General features: G+C 48.0%; 1 protein-coding gene across 4 annotated transcripts in view; it reads right to left on the bottom strand.

Moving 5' to 3' along the window:
* LOC112255839 (phosphofurin acidic cluster sorting protein 2-like) overlaps window positions 1–17,816 on the bottom strand; it is a 153,207-nt gene that overhangs the window by 24,998 nt on the left and 110,393 nt on the right. For 3 of the 4 annotated variants that reach the window (XM_042325135.1, XM_042325134.1, XM_042325133.1), the window contains exons 2-7: window positions 14,447–14,534; window positions 12,947–13,036; window positions 12,561–12,686; window positions 6,151–6,313; window positions 3,865–3,938; window positions 2,472–2,552 (exon numbers count right to left, since the gene is read on the bottom strand). In XM_042325135.1, the coding sequence (XP_042181069.1) occupies window positions 2,472–2,552; window positions 3,865–3,938; window positions 6,151–6,313; window positions 12,561–12,686; window positions 12,947–13,036; window positions 14,447–14,534 (622 nt within the window). Of the gene's footprint in view, window positions 1–2,471; window positions 2,553–3,864; window positions 3,939–6,150; window positions 6,314–10,809; window positions 10,858–12,560; window positions 12,687–12,946; window positions 13,037–14,446; window positions 14,535–17,816 lie in introns of those variants that run through there. The other variant, XM_042325136.1, reaches the window with a different exon arrangement.

Consider the following 17,816-nt stretch of genomic DNA (forward strand, 5'->3'; position numbering starts at 1 on the left):
GATGGATACAAACTATGTTCTTCCCCAAACACATAGCAAAATGACATCATCTGTTTCAGCTAGCTAACTATATAGCTAGGTGTCATCTAAAATCGGATATGTAAGGCTGCGAACTTTACGTGCTGGTCATAAAACATAGCAAAACGACATCTGTTTCAGTAGCTAGGTGTTATCTAAAATAACCCTAATTTATAAGAAAGTTCTTTAATTTGATTAATGGTGGTGGGACCCATCTATGTGAAGCTAGCCACAATAAGGATTAGTCACAATAGTGGACTTTGCAGGTTAGCCTTCAAAATAAAAGTACGTCGTTGACAGTGATGCAAATTCATACAAACAGTAGAATGATGCCATAATTGAATAGATTGAATAAATTGTGCTAAACGAGGTTGAAATGTCGTTATATAAAATCAACAAAAGACAATAATTAGTTAATTTGACAAAAATCTGTTGAAATCACACTGGATGTATTGTACTTTAGAATTGCATTGGGGGGCATCCTTATTTCACTGCACAGCCTTACCTATGGACTGTGGATCGATGACATGGGGTATCAGTTTACTCAGTGACACCCAGAGAACATTAGCATCGTAGCATCGTGTTACGGGACTCTGAATTGAGCCACATTTATTGTCAACCTATGTGTATTGAACACTATTCCTGAGGAAAAACACAATACTGTGTGGATGTTTTGGAGTCTGATAACTCTGAGGATGACGTTGGGGGAAAAATATATTGGGTGTTGAGTAGACTGATACCCCATTTCATTGATCCCCAATCCTTAGGTAAAACTGTACAGTGTAATATGAATGTCAATACACACAATAGGCTGACTGGGGAGGTGATTTCCCACAGTCACAGTCACACGCGATAAGAGCTACAACGCTAATATTTGCGTAAACTCTTCACCAGTTGTATTCTGTGGGTGTCACCGAGTAGACTAATTTCATTGCTTCACATTCCAACCTTGTTTCACATTATCTAGTCTAAATATGGCATGATTCTACAAATTGTAACCTTCTGTATCACTTTCAAATTGGTACTTTTATTTTGAAGGTAAACCACAAATTCCACTATCGTGCCTGATCCTTATTGTGGCTAGCTTTACAACACATAACCTGATCCGGTCGCGACTCACTAGCCAGATGAAGCTAGCTGGTTGCTTATAACGTTAGCTTTGAGTAACAGGGTTAATTAAGGATCGGACTCTTAATTTCAAATTTCGCCTAAAATTACATACCCAAATCTAACTGCCTGTATCTCAGGACCTGAAGCAAGGATATGCATATTCTTGGTACCATTTGAAAGGAAACACTTTGAAGTTTGTGGAAATGTGAAATTAATGTCGGAGAATATAACACAATAGATCTGGTAGAAGATAATACAAAGAAAGAAAACATGCGTTTTCTTTGGTTTCATCATCTTTGAGAAAGGCCAATATATGACTTAGGAATCTAGGTGCAATTTAGATTTTGGCCACTAGATGACAGCAGTGTCTGTGCAAAGTGTTACACTGATCCAATGAACCATTGCATTTCTGTTCAAAATTGTATATCAAGACTGCCCAAATGTGCCTAAATTGGTTTATTAATACATTTTCAAGTTCATAACTGTGCACCTTCCTCAAACAATAGCATGGTATTATTTCACTGTAATAGCTACTGTACATTGGACAGTGCAGTTAGATGAACAAGAATTTAAGCTTTCTGCCAATATCAGATATGTCTATGTCCTGGGAAATGTTCTTGTTACTTACAACCTCATGCTAATCACGTTAGCCTATGTTAGATCAACCATCCCGTATAGGTTTTAAGTAGCTGGCTAGCCATTTATATTCATGAACTGAAGATCAATTTCAATAGGCGAACAACAGGTGGCAACCTAGCTAATACTTACTCACAAGGATTCCTTAATCATTATTAAGAATAATGAAAAATGACTGCATTTTCTACCGGTCATTGTTTTCAGGCTGGTTGTATTGGTGCTAACTAGGAACCAAGCTAAAGCTAGCTACCCCAGAAGTTGAGGTTGAACAAATGATGCTTTATTACCAACGCGGTATTGTAAACACACTTGTAAACACACTTGACACTCAAAGACCCAAACGGCGTTCCAAATTAAAAACATGGACCTGAATTTGTCCAATAGATATACAGTACCAAAAAAAAAAAAAAAATGCTAAATGTTTTGTTACAGTGTACACTAATGAATACACCCCAGTAGATGGAGCCCTAGAGCTCGACTACAGTCAACAACCAACGTAAAGGAAAAGGAACAAGTGCTGTCAATTCACCAGCATCTTAAGACAGAAAAGCAACAACAACAACAACAACAACAACAACAACAACAACAACACTGCTGAGACATTGTGAATGATACTTTCACAGTAAAAACCTATATCAACTTTAGCTTGCGCTGGGCATAGCATGATGACCATACACACAAGGGTCTCCTTCCTCCCCGTCTCTTACCCTGGTGATTGAAGCAGTTCTTACGATGGACCTTCTCTGCTTCTTAGGCTTCCTCACCTCATACTCATCATCCTCCAGGTCCTGAAACAGACAGAGACACAGGCAGGTTATCAACCATATACAGTAGAAACACTCACAGACAGAATGTCTTCAGGCAGGAGGACAACCATATACAGAGGAGTCCTTTCTAAATGACAGAGGAGGACAGTGTAGGGGGACAGAGGATCAACCAAATGTCTCCAGTGATAAGGACAGTGTAGGGGACAGAGGTCCTTGAAATGTCTCCAGTGAGGAGGACAGTGTAGGGGACAGAGGAGTCCTTTCTAAATGTTTTCATAGAGGACTGAGTAGAGGACAGTGTAGGGGACAGAGGAGTCCTTTCTGAATGTCTTCATAGAGGACTGAGTAGAGGACAGTGTAGGGGACAGAGGAGTCCTTTCTGAATGTCTCCAGTGAGGAGGACAGTGTAGGGGACAGAGGAGTCCTTTCTAAATGTCTCCAGTGAGGAGGACAGTGTAGGGGACAGAGGAGTCCTTTCTAAATGTTTTCATAGAGGACTGAGTAGAGGACAGTGTAAGGGGACAGAGGAGTCCTTTCTGAATGTCTTCATAGAGGACTGAGTAGAGGACAGTGTAGGGGACAGAGGAGTCCTTTCTGAATGTCTCCAGTGAGGAGGACAGTGTAGGGGACAGAGGAGTCCTTTCTAAATGTCTCCAGTGAGGAGGACAGTGTAGGGGACAGAGGAGTCCTTTCTAAATGTCTCCAGTGAGGAGGACAGTGTAAGGGGACAGAGGAGTCCTTTCTGAATGTCTCCAGTGAGGAGGACAGTGTAGGGGACAGAGGAGTCCTTTCTAAATGTCTCCAGTGAGGAGGACAGTGTAAGGGGACAGATGAGTCCTTTCTAAATGTCTTCATAGAGGACTGAGTAGAGGACAGTGTAGGGGACAGAGGAGTCCTTTCTGAATGTCTCCAGTGAGGAGGACAGTGTAAGGGGACAGAGGAGTCCTTTCTAAATGTCTCCAGTGAGGACTGAGTAGAGGACAGTGTAGGGGACAGAGGAGTCCTTTCTGAATGTCTTCATAGAGGACTGAGTAGAGGACAGTGTAGGGGACAGAGGAGTCCTTTCTGAATGTCTTCATAGAGGACTGAGTAGAGGACAGTGTAGGGGACAGAGGAGTCCTTTCTAAATGTCTCCAGTGAGGAGGACCGTGTAGGGGACAGAGGAGTCCTTTCTAAATGTCTCCAGTGAGGAGGACAGTGTAAGGGGACAGAGGAGTCCTTTCTAAATGTCTCCAGTGAGGACTGAGTAGAGGACAGTGTAGGGGACAGAGGAGTCCTTTCTGAATGTCTTCATAGAGGACTGAGTAGAGGACAGTGTTATATTTGTACTGACCTGACCCTGAACAGCGTCGTCGCTGGCCTCCTGCTCTGAAGAGAAACTCTCATACTCCTCCTCCGAGTAGTTATCTGGAGCACAACACACACACACACACACACACACACACACACACACACACACACACACACACACACACACACACACACACACACACACACACACACACACACACACACACACACACACACACACACACACACACCACACATTAACCTACTGCTGCTGAACTGAAGAATATCACATCACAGGCTGCCAGGGCTGTCAAATTATTCATCAGCTTTCAGATTTCACAAGCAGTAGTCTGGTACATGAGGTTCAGTAGTGTGGCACATGAGGTTCAGTAGTGTGGTACATATGGTTCAGTAGTGTGGTACATGAGGTTCAGTAGTGTGGTTCATGAGGTTCGGTAGTGTGGTTCATGAGGTTCAGTAGTGTGGTTCATGAGGTTCAGTAGTGTGGTCCATGAGGTTCAGTAGTGTGGTTCATGAGGTTCGGTAGTGTGGTCCATGAGGTTCAGTAGTGTGGTTCATGAGGTTCAGTAGTGTGGTTCATGAGGTTCAGTGGTGTGGTTCATGAGGTTCAGTAGTGTGGTTCATGAGGTTCAGTAGTGTGGTTCATGAGGTTCAGTAGTGTGGTTCATGAGGTTCAGTAGTGTGGTTCATGAGGTTCAGTAGTGTGGTTCATGAGGTTCAATAGTGTGGTTCATGAGGTTCGGTAGTGTGGTCCATGAGGTTCAGTAGTGTGGTTCATGAGGTTCAGTAGTGTGGTTCATGAGGTTCAGTGGTGTGGTTCATGAGGTTCGGTAGTGTGGTCCATGAGGTTCAGTCGTGTGGTTCATGAGGTTCAGTAGTGTGGTTCATGAGGTTCAGTAGTGTGGTTCATGAGGTTCAGTAGTGTGGTTCATGAGGTTCAGTACTGAGGTACAGTACCAGTCAAAAGTTTGGACACACCTACTCATTCAAGGGTTTTTCTTTATTTTTACTATTTTCTACATTGTAGAATAACTAGAACTATGAAATAACACATATGGAATCATGTAGTAGCCAAAAAGGTGTTAAATATCAAAATATATTTTATATTTGAGATTCTTCAAAATAGCCACCCTTTGCCTTGATGACAGCTTTGCACACTCTTGGCATTCTCTCAACCAGCTTCATGAGGTAGTCACCTGGAATGGTGACACCTCAACAGGTGTGCCTCGTTAAGTTAATTTTCAGCATTTCTTTCCGTCTTAATGCGTTTCAGTCAATCAGTTGTGTTGTGACAAGGTAGGGGTGGTATACAGAATATAGCCCTATTTCGTAAAAGACCAAGTCCATATTACGCCGAGAACAGCTCAAATAAGCAAAGAGAACCGACATTCTATCATTACTTTAAGACATGAAGGTCAGTCAATGAGGAAAATGTCAAGAACTTTGAACGTTTCGTTCTGGAGTCGTACTGCCTTTACAGCCATGTCTCAAAGCTAACTTGGGCTGAGCAGTACTGAGTTAACCCGTACCGGAGTTAACCCGTACCTGAGTTAACCCGTACTAAAGCAGAGCCTTGCTGTGTCACAGCGTACCTGAGTTAAACCCGTACCTGAGTTAACCCGTACCTGAGTTAACCCCGTACCTGAGTTAAACCCGTACCTGAGTTAACCCGTACCTGAGTTAACCCGTACTAAAGCAGAGCCTTGCTGTGTCACAGCGTACCTGAGTTAACCCGTACCTGAGTTAACCCGTACCTGAGTTAACCCGTACCTGAGTTAACCCCATACCTGAGTTAAACCAGTACCTGAGTTAAACCCGTACCTGAGTTAAACCCGTACCTGAGTTAACCCGTACCTGAGTTAACCCGTACTAAAGCAGAGCCTTGCTGTGTCACAGCGTACCTGAGTTAACCCGTACCTGAGTTAACCCGTACTAAAGCAGAGCCTTGCTGTGTCACAGCGTACCTGAGTTAACCCGTACCTGAGTTAACCCGTACCTGAGTTAACCCGTACTAAAGCAGAGCCTCGCTGTGTCACAGCGTACCTGAGTTAAACCCGTACCTGAGTAGAAACCTACCTGAATATTTGATCATTGTTCCCCCCTGCAGAGCAGCCTCTTCGTGGTCTATGAGCTCACTGACTTCAACTTAGCCTCCGTTCTCCTCCACATGCCTGGCTGGCTGAAGGACGGCTGATTATGATGGGATTATGCTGTTAACCCAGACTGGTGTCCTAACAACTTAGGAGTCTGAAAGCCATGCCTCAGAGCTAACCTACGTCGAACCGAGCCATCCTGTGCTGAAACATACCTGAGCATTTGATCTTGGTTCCCTCCTGCAGAGCGGCCTCCTCGTAGTCTATGGGCTGACTGGACAGTGAGAAGATCCAGATATCTGCTACTTTACCCAGCATCTCCTTCTGGTTACTGTACAGAGACAGAACCTGGCCCCCCTCTGTAGGGTGCTGCATCACCTGGTGGGGGCAGAGAGACGGAGGAGGGAGAGCGATGATAGAAGAAGAGAGAGACAGGGAGGGGGGATGAGGGAAGGAGAAGGAGATGGAGGGAAGGAGAAGGAGATGGAGGGAAGGAAGGAAGAGGAGAGGAGAGAGAGGGAGGTACAGGGGAGGGAAGGAGAAGGAGAGAGGGAGGTGGGGGAGGGAAAGAGAAGGAGAGAGGGAGGTGCGGGGGAGGGAAGGAGAAGGAGAGAGGGAGGTGGGGGGAGGGAAAGACAAGGAGAGAGGGAGGTGGGAGGAGGGAAAGACAAGGAGAGAGGGAGGTGGGGGGGGAGGGAAAGACAAGGAGAGAGGGAGGTGGGGGGAGGGGAAAGAGAGGGAGAGAGGGAGGTGGGGGAGGGAAAGAGAAGGAGAGAGGGAGGTGGGGGAGGGAAAGAGAAGGAGAGAGGGAGGTGGGGGAGGGAAAGAGAAGGAGAGAGGGAGGTGGGGGGAGGGAAAGAGAAAGAGAGGTGGGGGAGGGAAAGAGAAGGAGAGAAGGAGGTGCGGGGGAGGGAAGGAGAGAGGGAGGTGTGGGGCAGGGAAGGAGAAGGAGAGAGGGAGGTATGGGGGAGGGAAAGAGAAGGAGAGAGGGAGGTATGGGGGAGGGAATAAGAAGGGGAAAGAGGGAGGTGGGGGAGAGAAAGAGAAGGATAAAGAGGGAGGTGGGGGAGAGAAAGAGAAGGAGAAAGAGGGAGGTGGGGGAGAGAAAGAGAAGGAGAGAGGGAGGTGCATGGGAAAGAGAAGGAGAGGGAGGTGCGGGGGAGGGAAGGAGAGGGGAGGTGTGGGGAGGGAAGGAGAGAGGGAGGTGTGGGGGAGGGAAGGAGAGAGGGATGTGTGGGGGAGGGAAGGAGAGAGGGATGTGTGGGGGAGGGAAGGAGAAGGAGAGAGGGAGGTATTGGGGAGGGAAGGAGAAGGAGAGAGGGAGGTATGGGGGAGGGAAGGAGAAGGAGAGAGAGGGATGGAGGTACAGGGGAAGGAGGGAGGGAGGTATGGGGGAGGGAAGGAGAAGGAGAGAGAGGGAGGGAGGGGGAAGGAGAGAGAGGGGGAGGTGTGGGGGAAGGAAGGAGAGAGAGGAAGGTGGGGGGAGGGAAGGAGAAGGAGAGAGGGAGGTGCGGGGGAAGGAAGGAGAAGGAAGGAGAGATGGATGTGCAGGGGAGAGAAGGAGAGAGGGAGGTGCGGGGGAAGGAAGGAGAGAGGGATGTGCAGGGGAGGGAAGGAGGGAGGGAGGTGGGGGAGGGAAGGAGAAGGAGAGAGAGGGGGAGGGAAGGAGGAGGAGAGAGAGGGGGAGGTGTGGGGGAAGGAAGGAGAGAGAGGAAGGTGGGGGAGGGAAGGAGAAGGAGAGAGGGAGGTGCGGGGGAAGGAAGGAGAAGGAAGGAGAGAGGGATGTGCAGGGGAGGGAAGGAGAGAGGGAGGTGCCGGGGGAAGGAAGGAGAGAGGGATATGCAGGGGAGGGAAGGAGAGAGGGAGGTGGGGGAGGAAAGGAGAAGGACAGAGAGGGAGGTGGGGAAGGGAAGGAGAGGGGGATATGCAGGGGAGGGATGGAGAGAGGGAGGTGGGGGAGGAAAGGAGAAGGACAGAGAGGGAGATGGGGAAGGGAAGGAGAGAGGGAGGTGGGAGGAGAAGGAGAGAGGGAGGTGGGAGGAGAAGGAGAGAGAGGGAGGGCTAGATGAATACATTGCTGAGAGAACCACCATTTTAATGAAAGTATCTTTCCAGTTATCAGACCATCTGTCTCTCTCTGCTGTTGCAATCTTCAAAGTCCCAAAAGTAACTATTCTATTTCTGTTAAATTCCAACAAACATGTTCCTGAGAATAATCTCTCTCCCTCTCCCTCCCTCCCTCTCCCTCTGTTATCAGATCATCTGTCTCTCTCTGCTGTTGCAATCTTCAAAGTCCCAAAAGTAACTATTCTATTTCTGTTCAATTCCAACAAACATGGTCCTGAGAATAATATCACACTCACTCACCTCACTCACTCACTCTCTATCTATCTCACTCTCTATCTCACTCACTCACTATCTATCACTCACCTCACTCACTCTCTATCTATCTCACTCTCTATCTCATCTCACTATCTCATCTATCTATCTCACTCTCTATCTCATCTCTATCTCACTCTCTATCTCACTCTCTATCTCATCTCACTCACTCACTCACTCACTCTCACTCACTATCTATCTATCTATCTATCACTCACTCACTCACTCACTCACTCACTCACTCACTCACTCACTCACTCACTCACTCACTCACTCACTCACTCACTCACTCACTCACTCACTCACTCACTCACTCACTCACTCACTCACTCACTCACTCATCTATCTATCTATCTATCTATCTATCTATCTATCTATCTATCTATCTATCTATCTATCTCACTCACTTCCTCCTCTCAGCTCTATGTGTGCTTGTTATTAAACAGACAGAGTCTCTCAGGCCCCTGGGACCTGGGTCAAAACAGAGACGGTCTATAACGTAACAGCTCAACTGTAGTCTCTCAGGCCCCTGGGTCAAAACAGAGACGGTCTATAACGTAACAGCTCAACTGTAGTCTCTCAGGCCCCTGGGACCTGGTCAAAACAGAGACGGTCTATAACGTAACAGCTCAACTGTAGTCTCTCAGGCCCCTGGGACCTGGGTCAAAACAGAGACGGTCTATAACGTAACAGCTCATCTGTAGTCTCTCAGGCCTCTGGGACCTGGGTCAAAACAGAGACGGTCTATAACGTAACAGCTCAACTGTAGTCTCTCAGGCCCCTGCGACCTGGGTCAAAACAGAGACGGTCTATAACGTAACAGCTCAACTGTAGTCTCTCAGGCCCCTGGGACCTGGGTCAAAACAGAGACGGTCTATAACGTAACAGCTCAACTGTAGTCTCTCAGGCCCCTGGGACCTGGGTCAAAACAGAGACGGTCTATAACGTAACAGCTCAACTGTAGTCTCTCAGGCCCCTGGGACCTGGGTCAAAACAGAGACGTCTATAACGTAACAGCTCAACTGTAGTCTCTCAGGCCCCTGGGACCTGGGTCAAAACAGAGACGGTCTATAACGTAACAGCTCAACTGTAGTCTCTCAGGCCCCTGGGACCTGGGTCAAAACAGAGACGGTCTATAACGTAACAGCTCAACTGTAGTCTCTCAGGCCCCTGGGACCTGGGTCAAAACAGAGACGGTCTATAACGTAACAGCTCAACTGTAGTCTCTCAGGCCCCTGGGACCTGGGTCAAAACAGAGACGGTCTATAACGTAACAGCTCAACTGTAGTCTCTCAGGCCCCTAGGACCTGGGTCAAAACAGAGACGGTCTATAACGTAACAGCTCAACTGTAGTCTCTCAGGCCCCTGGGACCTGGGTCAAAACAGAGACGGTCTATAACGTAACAGCTCAACTGTAGTCTCTCAGGCCCCTGGGACCTGGGTCAAAACAGAGACGGTCTATAACGTAACAGCTCAACTGTAGTCTCTCAGGCCCCTGGGACCTGGGTCAAAACAGAGACGGTCTATAATGTAACAGCTCAACTGAGTCTCTCAGGCCCCTGGGACCTGGGTCAAAACAGAGACGGTCTATAACGTAACAGCTCAACTGTAGTCTCTCAGGCCCCTGGGACCTGGGTCAAAACAGAGACGGTCTATAACGTAACAGCTCAACTGTAGTCTCTCAGGCCCCTGGGACCTGGGTCAAAACAGAGACGGTCTATAACGTAACAGCTCAACTGTAGTCTCTCAGGCCCCTGGGACCTGGGTCAAAACAGAGACGGTCTATAACGTAACAGCTCAACTGTAGTCTCTCAGGCCCCTGGGACCTGGGTCAAAACAGAGACGGTCTATAATGTAACAGCTCAACTGTAGTCTCTCAGGCCCCTGGGACCTGGGTCAAAACAGAGACGGTCTATAACGTAACAGCTCAACTGTAGTCTCTCAGGCCCCTGGGACCTGGGTCAAACAGAGTCTATTACGTAACAGGGTTTGGGTTTAAGACAGAGCCACACTTTGCCTTCATGCAGCCGTGTGGCTTTCTGCTGTTCAGACAGACGGTTAAGCTGAGCGTTTGGAGTTATCTACAGAGGGACAGAATGGGGTCGTCAGAGTCCGCGGTCTCCGTTCCCGAGGAGAGGCGGGAGAAAGGCTTCTGAGGATAATGAAGTGTCCCCCATGTTGAAATTGGGGGTGGGAACTGTGGATATGTCTTTGTCCGTTAGTGCGTTAGTCACACGTGATATCTCAGACAGCGCTGGCCCTATTTGAACGAAGCTTGGGTAAACGATGCGTCTTGCCATAGAGATCCGCCATTTCACAAAATGACACCGAATGGCCCAAGTGGGGCCCTGCATCATCGTTGGGGGGACGACATGTTAACTGTTATTTTGTTCATAAATGCACCACAGTACAGAAACAACATGGACGCCATCTGTGTGTTGAGACCTTCAAAAATAAGGTCCTACAGCCAGGGTCTTGTCTCGTTGTGTTCCTACCTCAGCCATATCGATGGTTCCTACCTCAGCCATATCGATGGTTCCTACCTAAGCCATATCGATGGTTCCTACAGCCAGGGTCTTGTATCATTATGTTCCTACCTCAGCCATATCGATGGTTCCTACAGCCAGGGTCTTCCCTCATTATGTTCCTACCTCAACCATATCGATGGTTCCTACAGCCAGGGTCTTCTCTCATTGTGTTCCTACCTCAGCCATATCGATGGTTCCTACCTCAGCCATATCGATGGCTCCTACCTCAGCCATATCGATGGCTCCTACCTCAGCCATATCGATGGTTCCTACCTCAGCCATATCGATGGTTCCTACAGCCAGGGTCTTCCCTCATTGTGTTCCTACCTCAGCCATATCGATGGTTCCTACCTCAGCCATATCGATGGTTCCTACCTCAGCCATATCGATGGTTCCTACAGCCAGGGTCTTCCCTCATTGTGTTCCTACCTCAGCCATATCGATGGTTCCTACCTCAGCCATATCGATGGTTCCTACCTAAGCCATATCGATGGTTCCTACAGCCAGGGTCTTCCTCATTATGTTCCTACCTCAACCATATCGATGGTTCCTACAGCCAGGGTCTTCCCTCATTGTGTTCCTACCTCAGCCATATCGATGGTTCCTACCTCAGCCATATCGATGGCTCCTACCTCAGCCATATCGATGGTTCCTACCTCAGCCATATCGATGGTTCCTACAGCCAGGGTCTTCCCTCATTGTGTTCCTACCTCAGCCATATCGATGGTTCCTACCTCAGCCATATCGATGGTTCCTACCTCAGCCATATCGATGGTTCCTACCTCAGCCATATCGATGGTTCCTACCTCAGCCATATCGATGGTTCCTACCTCAGCCATATCGATGGTTCCTACAGCCAGGGTCTTCCCTCATTGTGTTCCTACCTCAGCCATATCGATGGTTCCTACCTCAGCCATATCGATGGTTCCTACCTCAGCCATATCGATGGTTCCTACAGCCAGGGTCTTGTCTCATTGTGTTCCTACCTCAGCCATATCGATGGTTCCTACCTCAGCCATATCGATGGTTCCTACCTCAGCCATATCGATGGTTTCTACCTCAGCCATATCGATGGTTCCTACAGCCAGGGTCTTCCCTCATTGTGTTCCTACCTCAGCCATATCGATGGTTCCTACCTCAGCCATATCGATGGTTCCTACCTCAGCCATATCGATGGTTCCTACAGCCAGGGTCTTGTCTCATTGTGTTCCTACCTCAGCCATATCGATGGTTCCTACCTCAGCCATATCGATGGTTCCTACCTCAGCCATATCGATGGTTCCTACCTCAGCCATATCGATGGTTCCTACCTCAGCCATATCGATGGTTCCTACCTCAGCCATATCGATGGTTCCTACCTCAGCCATATCGATGGTTCCTACCTTAGCCATATCGATGGTTCCTACAGCCAGGGTCTTGTATCATTATGTTCCTACCTCAGCCATATCGATGGTTCCTACAGCCAGGGTCTTCCCTCATTATGTTCCTACCTCAACCATATCGATGGTTCCTACAGCCAGGGTCTTCTCTCATTGTGTTCCTACCTCAGCCATATCGATGGTTCCTACCTCAGCCCTATCGATGGTTCCTACAGCCAGGGTCTTGTCTCATTGTGTTCCTACCTCAGCCATATCGATGGTTCCTACCTCAGCCATATCGATGGTTCCTACCTCAGCCATATCGATGGTTCCTACCTCAGCCATATCGATGGTTCCTACCTCAGCCATATCGATGGTTCCTACAGCCAGGGTCTTGTATCCCAGGATAGTCCTGTTCTTGTATCTCTTCCTCCTCTGCAGCAGGATCTGGAGCTTGTTACCCTCACTCTTCAGGAAGTGAGGGTACTGAGGATGGATGAAAGACAAGAAAATAGAGGAGAGAGGAATCGGTCACAGTTTATAACAACATCGTTCTTAAGTGGAAAACATGGGACGCAGGAGAGTTAATGATTTCTCAATATGCCATTTTTCAGGCTTTCATCCTATTGTCTTCCAAACAGGTGGCGTCACTACTATGCGCCCATAGTTCCTCGACCAAGCAGAGACAGAGTTGTTGCGCAATCTGACTTGATATACAATATATAATGACCTTGTGTTTTCTTTACCTGCAGTGAGAAGGTGAGAGCCAGGTCAGTCTCCACTGAGCCACTAGGGGGCAGCACTATCTCATGGGACCTCAAGATCCTCTTGGAACCCTAGGGAAAGGAATCACACATCACCAGACTGTTTGTCAGTCAATACAGCCATTGATACCATTCATGTAATGCAAAACATTTGCTAAGCTCCAACAGTCAACCAGCAGATAACAAGCTAATGTACAGGAAGTGAAGTCAACCAGCAGATAACAAGCTAATGTACAGGAAGTGAAGTCAACCAGCAGATAACAAGCTAATGTACAGGAAGTGAAACATAGGAACACATCTGTCAGCTTGGATAACATTTGTCTTAGAGGATGTGTGACATTTATGCAGTCTACCTGGATTGTGTGTGTAACTCATGTAGTCTTGATTCTCAGGTGTGTTCCTGCCGTACCTACAGCCAGGTGTGTTCGTGCCGTACCTACAGCCAGGTGTGTTCCTGCCGTACCTACAGCCAGGTGTGTTCGTGCCGTACCTACAGCCAGGTGTGTTCGTGCCGTACCTACAGCCAGGTGTGTTCGTGCCGTACCTACAGCCAGGTGTGTTCGTGCCGTACCTACAGCCAGGTGTGTTCGTGCCGTACCTACAGCCAGGTGTGTTCGTGCCGTACCTACAGCCAGGTGTGTTCGTGCCGTACCTACAGCCAGGTGTGTTCGTGCCGTACCTACAGCCAGGTGTGTTCCTGCCGTACCTACAGCCAGGTGTGTTCCTGCCGTACCTACAGCCAGGTGTGTTCGTGCCGTACCTACAGCCAGGTGTGTTCGTGCCGTACCTACAGCCAGGTGTGTTCGTGCCGTACCTACAGCCAGGTGTGTTCGTGCCGTACCTACAGCCAGGTGTGTTCGTGCCGTACCTACAGCCAGGTGTGTTCGTGCCGTCACCTACAGCCAGGTGTGTGTGTGAAGAGGTGTAACACCTACAGCCAGGTGTGTTCGTGCCGTACCTACAGCCAGGTGTGTTCGTGCCGTACCTACAGCCAGGTGTGCTCGTGCCGTACCTACAGCCAGGTGTGTTCCTGCCGTACCTACAGCCAGGTGTGTTCGTGCCGTTACCTACAGCCAGGTGTGTTCCTGCCGTACCTACAGTCAGGTGTGTTCGTGCCGTACCTACAGCCAGGTGTGTTCCTGCCGTACCTACAGCCAGGTGTGTTCCTGCCGTACCTACAGCCAGGTGTGTTCCTGCCGTACCTACAGCCAGGTGTGTTCCTGCCGTACCTACAGCCAGGTGTGTTCCTGCCGTACCTACAGCCAGGTGTGTTCCTGCCGTACCTACAGCCAGGTGTGTTCCTGCCGTACCTACAGCCAGGTGTGTTCCTGCCGTACCTACAGCCAGGTGTGTTCCTGCCGTACCTACAGCCAGGTGTGTTCCTGCCGTACCTACAGCCAGGTGTGTTCCTGCCGTACCTACAGCCAGGTGTGTTCCTGCCGTACCTACAGCCAGGTGTGGTGTGAAAGGTCATATCTTTACCTGGATCTTGACAGCGATGACCACCGATATGAGTTCCTTGTCCAGCTCCCTCAGGACCACCAACCTCTTCAGAGTCAGACTGCACAACCTGCACACAGACGACAGATCGAGAACAATTAGGCCTAATTGAGACTCATGTACAAAACATTAAGGACACCTGCTCTTTCTTTGACAGACTGAATGACCAGGTGAATCCAGGTGAAATGTATGATCCCTTATTGATGTCACTTGTTAAATCCACTTCAATCAGTGTAGATGAAGAGGAGGAGACAGGTGGTTAAATCAATATTTTTAAGCCTTGAGACAATTGAGACATGGGTTGTGTTCGTGTACCATTCAGAGGGTGAATGGGGAAGACAACATATTGAAGTGCCTTTGACTGGGGTTTGGTAGTAGGTGCCAGGCGCACCGGTTTGTATCAAGAACTGCAACGGTGCTGGGTTGTTGAGGCTAAATCCTCTTTCACTTTCCTGGAGAGGAGGGGCCGTTGCCAACATCCCAGACTGGGCAGACAAATAAGGTTCGGTCTCAAAAGGTACCCTATTTTCTTTACACTACTACACTACTACTCCAGAACCCTATTCCCTATATAGTGCACTACTTTAGACCAGAGCCCTATTCCCTATATAGTGCACTACCTTAGACCAGAGCCCTATTCCCTATATAGTGCACTACTTTAGACCAGGGCTCTATTCCCTATACAGTGCACTACTTTAGACCAGAGCTCTATTCCCTATATAGTGCACTACTTTAGACCACAGAACTCTGGGTGCCAATTGGGACTCGGACTAAAAAGGGCAGTAGATATCTTTGTAACAACTGGAGAAAAATGTAACAAGGCCCTCACAATGTTTGAACTCACTTCCTAGGACAATCAAAAATAATGTGTTTCTCTCTCTCTTTCTTTCTTTCTTTCTTTCTTTCTCTCTTTCTTTCTCTCTCTCTCTCTTTCTTTCTTTCTTTCTTTCTCTCTTTCTTTCTGTTTGGCTCTCTCTTCACTTTATCTTGGTTCCAACAAGAGAAGCTGCTTGGGAAACCTGGCTTCTAGGGTGGCTAAATGGCAGTAACCTTCCTAATATCCCAGGTTTGGAGTAGCCTGGAGAAATACAGTCTGTTTTGTGCTAACATTGCCACTCTTTTTTCATGTTTGGCAATGCAATGAAGTACAAGGAGTGGAATGTTAGCACAAAACAGGTTCTGGATTTTGGGGGTCTTGCAACCTGTTAAATTTCTATGACACTGTGGGAAATAGTGTCTGTTTGTCTCCTAAACACCTGCCTGTCATGCGGTGTTCCTTCACCTCAACATGAACATGATTTTACTGAGTTACAGTTCATATAAGGAAATCGGTCAATTGAAATAAATACATTAGATACATTATTGTAGGGAACTGGAGCACGCTGTTGTACACGTCGCTCCAGAGCATCCCAAACATGCTCAATGGGTGACATGTCTGGTGAGTATGCAGGCCATGGAAGGACTGGGACATTTTCAGCTTCCATGAATTGTCTACAGATCCTTGCAATATGGTTCTGTACATTATCATGCTGAAACATGAGGTGATGGCGGTAGATGAATGGCACAACAACGGGCCTCAGGATCTCGTCATGGTATCTGTTCATTCAAATTGCTATCGATAAAATCTAATTGTGTTTGTTGTTTGTAGCTTATGCCAGCCCATACCATAACCCCATCGCCACATCTCCCATCGGGCACTCTGTTCACAATGTTGACATCAGCAAACCTCTCGTCCACATGACTCCATACACGCCGTCAGCCATCTGCCCGGTACAGTTCAAACCAGGATTCATCCAGTGGCCATCGAAGGTGATCATTTCCCCACTGAAGTCGGTTACAACGCTGAACTGCAGTCGGGTCAAGACCCTGGTGAGGACGACGAGCACACAGATGAGCTTCCTTGAGACGGTTTCTGACAGTTTGTGCAGAAATTATTTGGTTGTGCAAACACACAGTTTCATCTGCTGTCCAGGTGGCTGTTCTCAGACGATCCCACAGTTTCATCAGCTGTCTGGGTGGCTGGTCTCAGACGATCCCACAGGTGAAGAAGCCGGACGTGGAGGTCCTGTGCTGGCGTGGTTACACGTGGTCTGCGGTTGTGATGCTGGTTGGACGTACTGCCAAATTCTCTAAAACGACGTTGGAAGCAGCTTGTGGTAGAGAAATTAACATGACATTTTCTGCCAACAGCTCTGGTGAACATTCCTGCAGTCAGCATGCCAACCGCACACTCCCTCAAAACTTGAGACATCTGTGGCATTGTGTTGTGTGGCAAAACTGCTTATTTTAGAGTGGCCTTTTATTGTCCCCCAGCACAAGGTGCACCTGTGTAATGATCATGCTGTTTAATCAGCTTCTTGATATGCCACACCTGTCAGGTGGATGGATTATCTTGGCAAAGAAGAAATACTCACTAACAGGGATGTAAACTAATTTGTGCACAACCTTTGAGAGAAATAAGCTTTTTGTGTGGACGGAACATTTCTGGGATCTTTTATTTCAGCTCATGAAACATGGGACCAACACTTTACATGTTGATTTATAGTTTTGTTCAGTATAGTAATATAAATAACACAGATCTAGCAGTTTTAGCAACCTGTTACCCCACCTCAACATTCCCACTATGCTGTTACCTCACCTCAACATTCCCACTACGCTGTTACCCCACCTCAAAATTCCCACTACGTTGTTACCCCACCTCAACATTTCCGCTACGTTGTTACCCCACCTCAACATTCCCACTATGCTGTTACCCCACCTCAACATTCCCACTACGCTGTTACCCCACTATGCTGTTACCCCACTTCAACATTCCCACCATGTTTTTACCCCACCTCAACATTCCCCCCATGTTGTTACCCCACCTCAACATTCCCACTACGCTGTTACCCCACCATGTTGTTACCCCACCTCAACATTCCCACTACGCTGTTACCCCACCATGTTGTTACCCCACCTCAACATTCAACCATTCCCCCCCACCATGTTGTTACCCCCATGTTGTTACCTCAACATTCCCACCATGTTGTTACCCCACCTCAACATTCCCACCATGTTGTTACCCCACCTCAACATTCCCACTACGCTGTTACCCCACCATATTGTTACCCCACCTCAACATTCCCACTACGCTGTTACCCCACCATGTTGTTAACCCACCTCAACATTCCCACCATGTTGTTACCCCACCCACCTCAACATTCCCACCATGTTGTTACCCCACCTCAACATTTCCCACTACGCTGTTACCCCACCATGTTGTTACCCCACCTCAACATTCCCACCATGTTGTTACCCCACCTCAACATTCCCACCATGTTGTTACCCCACCTCAACATTCCCACTACGCTGT

This window comes from Oncorhynchus tshawytscha, linkage group LG08, assembly GCF_018296145.1.
Source record: "Oncorhynchus tshawytscha isolate Ot180627B linkage group LG08, Otsh_v2.0, whole genome shotgun sequence".
NCBI lineage: Eukaryota > Metazoa > Chordata > Actinopteri > Salmoniformes > Salmonidae > Oncorhynchus > Oncorhynchus tshawytscha.